Source organism: Babesia bigemina, scaffold Bbigscaff_65482 (assembly GCF_000981445.1).
Source record: "Babesia bigemina genome assembly Bbig001, scaffold Bbigscaff_65482".
NCBI classification, from domain to species: Eukaryota; Apicomplexa; class Aconoidasida; order Piroplasmida; family Babesiidae; genus Babesia; species Babesia bigemina.
The window spans coordinates 1-9,105 of NW_012237132.1; the positions used below are offsets into that span (position 1 = coordinate 1).

The 9,105-nt window shown below is 45.8% G+C and overlaps 2 protein-coding genes across 2 annotated transcripts; both read right to left on the reverse strand.

Annotated features, from left to right (window-relative positions):
* Positions 1 to 14: 14 nt before the first annotated feature.
* Positions 15 to 659, reverse strand: BBBOND_0002390 (hypothetical protein, conserved; the record flags this gene model as incomplete). Its single annotated transcript, XM_012915079.1, has 1 exon — positions 15 to 659. The coding sequence occupies one exon, from the start codon at positions 657 to 659 to the stop codon at positions 15 to 17; it is 645 nt and encodes a 214-aa protein (XP_012770533.1).
* Positions 660 to 3,801: 3,142 nt separating this feature from the next.
* Positions 3,802 to 8,901, reverse strand: BBBOND_0002400 (hypothetical protein, conserved; the record flags this gene model as incomplete). The annotated part of the gene is made up of 1 exon (XM_012915080.1): positions 3,802 to 8,901. One exon carries the CDS (start codon positions 8,899 to 8,901, stop codon positions 3,802 to 3,804), a length of 5,100 nt encoding a protein of 1,699 aa, XP_012770534.1.
* Between the last annotated feature and the right edge of the window lie 204 nt (positions 8,902 to 9,105).

A 9,105-nucleotide genomic window follows, 5' to 3' on the forward strand; every position in this document is an offset into this window, starting at 1 on the left:
TTATAACAGCTGACTCAATCGCTTCCGTCACCAGCGTTTAACTGCGCATCTTTTTGTTGACCCATAATTTTAATCTTATCTCCAACTTTTCCTATTTCAACATCTAATGTCTTATGTAAATTCGTGATGCCAATGTTAACAGTTCCATTGAGTTTTTGTTTCTGACTCACAAGGGCGGTGTCCATGGCCCGAGCAAAGTGCTTCACCTCAACGTCTTCCGTCACCCTATGAAAACCCTCCACTGCCTGCAAGAGCAATTTAACGTTACATGTTAACATACCTTTTAGATGTTCATCGAGCTTTTTAACGGCTTCGTCGACATTATTCGCTCTAGCAGTAATGAATTTCCCCCTCGTGGAAGCGTCTGACAATTGTTGAGTAAGAGGCTTCAAGATTGGGTTATTAAATTCTGATTTGGCGGTTTTAATGCTCTCCGTAAGTTGCTTAAATGCGTTTTTAACGATTTCAACTTCTGCATCTAATCCTCTCTCATACTCCTGCAGCCCGCTCTTAACCTTCCCAATGGCATAGGCAAATCCCGAAACGCCAAGTCCCTTGCCTATCGAGGATTTTAAAGCTTCAATTATGCTTGGCATTTCGTCATTATAATGCGTTAACAAGTCTTTACTTCCCTCAAGGCAACTAACCAAAAATCCCATCACTGCATCACACAGCCTGTCCAGGTCAGAGTACACAATCCCAGTGCCGTCGTAGCCTTTAGATTCAGAGTTGAAGCCGAGGAAAGTTTCGAGGCCAGTGCAGAAGTTATTGAGGATGTTAGTAGGGTTATTATTTGAGGTATTTTTAAGGTTTTAAATTTTATCAAATTTCTTGCCAAGCTCACTAGGCGGCACATGGTCAGGGCAGTGGCAAGAGGTGGAAGAGAGGAAGTGAAGGGTGACAAGGCACAAGTTATTAGGATGGTTTATAGAGGTCATAGCAATATAAAGGCAAGGTAATTCGAGGAATGTAGAGTGGGTTAGGGAGCGATGTAGAGTGGATAAAGGGGCGATGTGGAGTGGATAAAGGAGCGATGTAGAGTGGGTTAGGGAGCGATGTAGAGTGGGTTAAGGGGCGATGTAGAGTGGGTTAGGGAGCGATGTGGAGTGGATAAAGGAGCGATGTAGAGTGGATTAGGAGCGATGTAGAGTGGGTTAAGGGGCGATGTAGAGTGGATAAAGGGGCGATGGAGAGTGGATAAAGGGGCGATGTAGAGTGGATAAAGGGGCGATGGAGAGTGGATAAAGGGGCGATTAGAGGAGGTTAAGGGGCGATTAGAGGAGGTTAAGGGGCGATGAAGGGTGGGTTAAGGGGCGATGTAAAGTGGATAAAGGGGCGATGTAGAGTGGATAATAATCACCACTTAGTTAAGGTGCTTGGTCACTACTGTCATCGCTGCCGTAACCGTGACATCTCTGCCGTGTCCATGTCATCGCTGCCGTAACCATGTCATCGCTGCCGTGACCAAGACATCGCTGCCGTGACCATGTCATCGCTGCCGTAACCATGTCATCGCTGCCGTAACCATGTCATCGCTGCCGTAACGATGTCATCGCTGCCGTGACCATGTCATCGCTGCCGTAACCATGTCACCGCTGCTGTGACCATGTCATCGCTGCCGTGACCATGTCATCGCTGCGGCAACCATGTCATCGCTGCCGTAACCATGTCATCGCTGCCGTAACGATGTCACCGCTGCTGTGACCATGTCATCGCTGCCGTGACCATGTCCTCGCTGCCGTGACCATCAACTTGGTCAGCACCTTGGTCATCACTTTGGTCACCACTCTGGTCATGGCATTGGTCAGCACATTGGTCAGCACTTTGGTCAACACATTGGTCAGCACTTTGGTCAGTGTCTTGGTCAGTTACTAAGTCAGGTGGTAGGTCACCTCACTGCTCATGTGATTGATCATCAACGCAATCATTACTCTGTCTAGAACATTAGATGTCAGTTGCCAGTTAGGTGATCAGTGGGATTTTGATTAAGAAATTTGCACCACCAAATTGTCAAGATTAGCTGTAAAACGCGATGCAGAAGGGTATCTTGCGTACGAGGAAATCGCGGATGTTGCGGCCCACCGGGAAGCGGAAGATGCACAGGTCGAGCAGGATGATGGCAACGATGACGGCGGCGATGACGGAGTAGGGAGGGGGGGAAGGTGTGGAGGCAGAATGAGATTCGTTTTCATCAATGAGAGCTTCGGTACGGGATGCATGATCTTGACCGCCGGCGTGAGGCTGAGCATCGGAGGAATCAGAGAGAGGGCGTGGAGCGGGGGGACTGCAGGTTTCAGGCTGCTCTTGACATTTCTGTATGCAACAGTTACATGGACAAGTGGGTTCAGTGCATTCTTTTTTTTTGGAACGACATCCCTTAGGATGACATTCCTTTGGACCCGAGTCCCTGTAGAAATACCAAATCAAACATACACGGCATGATTGAGTCTTACATACTTTACAACACCAGCGACAGCAGTTACACGTTTGATAAGTTATACAACTATAATCACACTCCGAACACGGAGCACCTGACCTAATCGTTATTCCCGACATCTTCCCTCAGCCTGCAGACATATCAATCACTCAAGCAGCACTCACCAACTGCAACACGTACCACTGCCGCTCCCAGTCCCCTCAACCTGCGAACATATCAATCCCTAAGCAGCACTCACCAACTGCAACACGTACCACTGCCGCTCCCAGTCCCCTCAGCCTGCAAACATATCAATCACTCAAGCAGCACTCACCAACTGCAACACGTACCACTGCCGCTCCCAGTCCCCTCACCCTGCAGACATGTCAATCACCTAGCAACGCACTCACCAACTGCAACATGACTTACTTAACCCTCACCCCTGTATCCACCCAGCCCAGGCCACCGACACCCACGCTGCCCAGGATACCACGGTTACGCCTGACGCGACGCATGTTATCGGCACCAACTGTCACTCTAAATTACTCACTATTCGCAACGCCATTAAAATTGCAGCGAACCCCGTGCGCTCAACTCCCACAGTGCAGCAGCACCGTGCTACGAGCCGCGGTATCGGCGCCATACTGGCGGAGCGTGTCGGCTACGTGCCTAAATGTGATATTAACAATCGCTACATCGCTGCCTATAAACGCTACTTAACGAGGCCAACGCCGATTACGCCACCGTGCCAGCGACTCGCAACACACGACTTAGGTCACCCGCCGCGGCCTTCACGACCGCCTACGTTAGAAACCAATCACCCAGCCTCACGTGACACTGACTCAATAGGCAACGCAGACACCTCTCACAGTCAACGCACAGCTCAACGCAACAACCAACTTGCCATATTACGTTTCATCCGCCAGCTTACCACTTTGCCTGGTTGCTAGCTTAGCACTTTGCCTGTGTGCTAGCTTACCACTTTGCCTGTGTGCCAGCTTACCACTTTGCTTGTGTGCTAGCTTACCACTTTGCCTGGTTGCTTGCTTAGCACTTTACCCGGGTGCTTGCTTACCACTTTGCCTGGATGCCAGCTTACCACTTTGCCTGATTGCTAGCTTACCACTTTGCCTGGGTGCCAGCTTAGCACTTTGCCTGGTCGCTAGGTCAACACTTAGCCTGGTTGCTTGCTCAGCACTTTGCCTGTGTGCCAGCTTAGCACTTAGCTTGGTCGTTTACTCATCACTTAATCTTAACGCTATTTAGTTCACAGGTTGCCGCTAGAGTAATTCAAAACATTAGACTACGTTTGTTTTTTAGGTGAGTAGGTGATTCTCTAAGTGAGTAGTTACGTGAGTTGATGTGAATTACAGACGTGAGTACGATCACGGTTGCAGGTACGATATCTTGGCAAGCCTTCCGACTTGCGCTGCTGCCAACAATGATTGCGCTGTTATCTTGTGCGACGACGGTATCCTCAGGTGTGAGCGTATGTGGAGCACATCCAGTCTGCCAACCATTACGCAGAGGAGGTAGAAGAGAGATAGCGACCAAAGTGCCAGGACGAGATAGGTGAACGGTTCTCTGATGGTCCAAATGAAGTTGTCGATCCGCTGTCGTAAATCGATGAGTACTGAATTTTCGCCAACTATGATTTTCAGTGCGTCGCAGAAATCTTTGCATGTTCTTTTCTGATTTGCAAACGTCCCCGCGCCAGTAAGCTTGTGTGGACTATATAATGTAAATCCATATTTCGATAATGTAGGACGAGTAGCAGGGCACTGCACTATGGATTTGCAGCCTGGGTCATGGTTGTCGCTGCTTTGTGGCTTCTCATTGCTTAATGGACAATTCTCGATACAAACTTTACCATGGCATTTGGATCCAGGCGACGTACAGTTGTCGCAACATTCCTTCCACAATTGGTGAAGAAGATTATAGAAGGTTTCGGTAAGGTATACAACCCAAGAAAGATATTTGTCGGCATTTCTATAGGAAAATATACAGCTGATGTCCTCACTAAGTGGTTTCAAATAGTAACCACACGGTCGCACTGATGCATCGGTTGCATAATTGCAATAGACAAGGCTAAATAGATCGCCAGTAAGATGATTATTATTTCCGGATCTGTCGTGATGATGGCTACTGTTAAGAATGGTAGTGGGATTAAGGTCATAGGGATTCTCGAAATATGCCTTGTTGATTGCTTTATTAAATGCTTCTTTCTTGTGCTCTTGCCCTCTGTGATTCCAGTGATACAGGAAATTGAAGAAGAAACTGAACAAATCATCCAAAGTCTTCGGTGTGGTGGCAAGAAGACAATTAAGTTGAGCGCACAGCTTGCTGAGGGCGGAAACTTGATAGCCGCAGAAATGTCGTAGAACGGCTTTGAGATGCTCACCTTTCATGGTATGCGATGCGACGGTGGTAATATCGGTAAAGCCCATCGGCGTTTTGCATGGTTTGCCGAAGTGGTTACTCATGTTACAGGTTATTCTACAACCAATATTGCCAATTGAATGAGGCAGGAACGCTGGCAGACCATCTTCGAGGAAGGACTGAAGCGGCGATTTCAAACCGCAACTAGGGTGTTGGTCACCGTTTTGGTCATGTATTTGGTTACGTGTTTGGTTGCACTTTTGGTCAGCACATTGATGGGTATTGCAGTCCCATGCCGAACCACCAACGTATCTGCCATACCAGCAGTCACGCCATCCGCTGCTTTCAGTGCCGTTGTGGACCTGTGAACATAAGAAGTACAGTTGCTGGTGAAGCCTACATAATATTGCGAAGAGCTGATCGAAGCACTGCGATGGCTTGTTTGGATATAATAGCTTGTCCTCATTAGTGCTGAAGTCAACCGCGTACCGGCCAGCCGCGTGGCCGTGGCCCTGTATGGCGATCAACACAGTTTCAGTTTGTTTGCAGACGTCTTGAAGGTTGTAGTATACGTCTTGAGCATTAAAGTCCTGGGTGGCAGGTTGCTTCAGCAGAACAGGATGAACGTTGGAATACTGTTCATTTTTACCTTTTTCGACTTTGGGGAATAATTCTCGGATGTATTCGCATACGCCTTCATACATAGGATTATATCGAAGCCCACAACACCATTGAAGCATCTGATATATGTTGCGAGGCGCCTTTGCACCGTCAAGATGGCGTAGGTGAGTGACACAGAGATACGTTTCCAGGTGTCCGAAAAGCTTCGACACTACATTTTGGAATTTACTAATTGACGTAAAGTATCTTTCGAAGGTAAGCTTTGAATCGGGAGCTTTGTCAAATTCACCTTTCTGATTGAAGCCTCTACTCAGACGTAAGGCAACGTTCCTAGCGTCGTGATCCTTATTTATAAGATTGTAAATCTCATAACCGGATTTCAACAGAAAATCTTTCAAATCGTTCTTGCCGTCTTTACCATCGATTGTGTATCCCTGCCACTTGGTAGTGCAGTGGTAGAACAGGTAATACAATTCATGGAAGAACATGCTTAACGTTGTGAGACACACCTTTGACAGTTTCTCACCGTAGGGAGTCAATTTGCGTTTGTCATCAGGAACAGCCTCCGTAGAGATTTCAGGTTCTACCAAGGTGGCGACGAAGGGTTGGCAGCAGTAAGTGCTGACATAGGATTTGTCAAGCTCCCTTGCCAAACCGCTGATGCCGTCCTTGAACGCCTGGAGGATGGGACTGGAACGTTCGCCGAATTTGGTGGGAGCGAAGGCGGACAGGGCGGCGGTGAGGGATTGGAGGTTATCGGTGAATTTGTGGTCGAAGTGATTAGAATCCATAATCCCAGTGAGCACGGTGTCCATAGTTGCAAATAGTTCCACGTACGTAGAGGAGTCAGGGAACATTATGCTACGGTCAGCAAATTCAGCGGGCCACTCAGCAAATTCTTTCCTTTGTTCCTCCATCGCTCCCACGAGGCTCATGATTCCCTTGTTTAATAGTTTGCTGGCTTCGCTGAGTGGAGATTTCTGCTTAGCCCTGCTTGATGATTGCGGTGGAGACGGATTGGTGTCTTTCATTTCGCCAACTTCGACGATCAATTTATCTTTCAATATGTTGAACATACCTTTAACACCATTTGCTTTATTATAGCCGATGACAAATACAATCTTCTCGTACTGCTTCTCAACCACGTTGTTAAGAATGCTCATGCCGTGGATGCGGGAATCGACGTACTGCTTCTCGGCTTGGGCGATTATGTTGTCTTGGGCCTTTTGTATTTCGCAGTCGAAAAACTCATTGAGTGCGTCTAAGCAATTTTCTTGACACTTATCCGCGTCTGTGCAAATGAAAGCGTTGGCGTGTCTAATTGCTGTCGCTAACTCATTTTCTATCGTATCACAGATGTTTTTATGAATTTGTTGAAGGCCAATTCGATCATCACCTTTAGATATATATTTTTTTAGATTCTCCATATTATTCTTGATGTTTTTGCCGGTATCTGCGAAGGCTTTCAATAGTGCATCGAGATTTTCTTTAATTCTAGAAGACAAGTTGCTAAATACAGCGTCGATTTCGGGGGCGACTAATTCAGACGCTTTGCTGTGTGCGGCGTCGACGGCTGGCTTGAGGGTTTCGTTTTTGTAGCTATGGTACGTTGTCAATGTTTGGGAGACATCTATGCCGTTAATACCACCACTCGTCATTTTCTTAAAGGTTTTTTTGGTGAGCGTATCCTTCATCTCCTCAAGCTTTCTATCTATTTGGTCATGGTAATCAGTCAATAACTTCTGAACGCTTAAGACTGCTTCTCCGTCAATTTTGATTTTCTTGAGTGTGACCTTGCCACCCAAATGCGTGACGAGCGTTTTGCAATCTTTGACACTTTTGTCAATTTCAGTAACCACCTCTCCAATTTCCTTTTGTACTTCATTCTTCACCGTGGTCATTACTGTTTCCACAATCTTATGGGAGTGCTCTGACACGGCTTGAGGGATCTTTCCGAGATCCCGAACTAAATTTTGTAAGTCTTCTTGCGTTATCAAGTTAGAATGGCCTCTTAGCTTTGGTAGCAATTTTTGAATACTGCTTATATTGGGACCGATGCTGGCTGTAAGTTTAGGTATACTTGTCATGTCTATACCATCGATACTAACCTTAGTGATATCAAACGACATAGCAGCACCACTAATAACATTCTGAAGTTCTTGAAGTGGAGCTAATATATGAGATCTAAGAGGCGCAAATGCACTGTTGAACTCATCTTTTTTAACCTTATTACCAACCCTTCCAACTCCTTCACCTATCCTTGCCATAGCTTCCTTCAACGGCATCATTAGTTTGGTGGTAATATTCGAAAAATAGTCTTTTAGAGTGTCAAATGAATTGCTACTTGTATCACCGATGGCTTTAAGTAACCTAGTTTTATCTCCAAGTGAAGAATCAATATCCTCAAATTTTGCGAGACTTTGAAGTTGCGCGATGTCTCCCTCTACTTTTTTAATCGCTTTCTCTATCGCACTTTTGGTTGCTTTAAATTTCGATTCTAACGCTTGCGAACGAGTTTTAATGCTACTGAGAGGGTCAAAAATCGCACCTTCCATCCTCTCCAAATCCTTTTTGAGCTGAGCATCAATTTGCGACACTACACTTTCAACTTTCTGTGCTTTTTCTACAACTTCAGTGAAGTGTTTCGACAACTTCGATTGCCATGATTCTACAAAATCTGCAGTCGCGGTTGTCGCATTCTGAATATTTTTTCCGATATCTTGGTCCTCAATTCCCTTCGCATCGTATATTACTGCACCAACAATTTTTTCCGCATCCGTGATCCATGTGTACATGTTTCTTGCATAGATAGCCAACTTCGCGTTGATGGTTTTCAACTGCTTTTTCAAATCGCAAACTTTCTGTTTTAGTGTACCCACTAGGCATGCCACTTCATATTTAATTCTCTGCTTCAAAGTAGTTTTCAACATTTCAAGTGTATTATTAACGTTTTTCTTCATCTCCTCAAGTTGCAATAAGTCTTTATCCGACGACATACCAAAGCGTTGAACTTCATGCTTAACTTTCATTAATGGCTCTCTAAGCTTCTTACGAAGGTCCAGATCCAAAGACCTCAGTCCATAGTTATCGACGTCCAGAACTGCAGCCGTACCTTTCATAGCTGTGTCAATGCATTGCTTGAGGTGGTTCGTAACTTCGGCAAGGGCAACAAATTCATTTGGTTTAGCATTGTTATTCTTAGGCTGTGAAATCTTATTAAAATTTGATTCGACACTATTTTTTATGACACTAACGCAACTTAATATGGTTTTTGTTTTCTCCTCCACCTCCCTCTCATACCCCTCCAACCACCCCTTCACCGCGCCGACAGACTCCGCAAGCCCTTCACGCCCGGTGCCAATTTTTTTATTTAAGGTGTCAAGTACACTTTTAAGCCTTTTATTGCCTTCACTGATGTAATTATCATAAGTTGTCACTTCATTTTCGTTTTTCACCGCACCAAGCACACCACTCAAAAATCCCATCACCCCGTCACACAGCCTATCCAGGTCAGAGTACACAATCCCCTGGCCAGTGTAGCCTTTGGAAGATGGATTGAAGCCGAGGAAGGTTTCGAGGCCGTCACAAAGGTTATTAAGGATGATAGTAGGGTTGTTATTTGAGGTATTTTTAAGGTTTTAAATTTTGTCAAATTTCTTGTCAAGCTCACTAGGCGGCACATGGTCAGG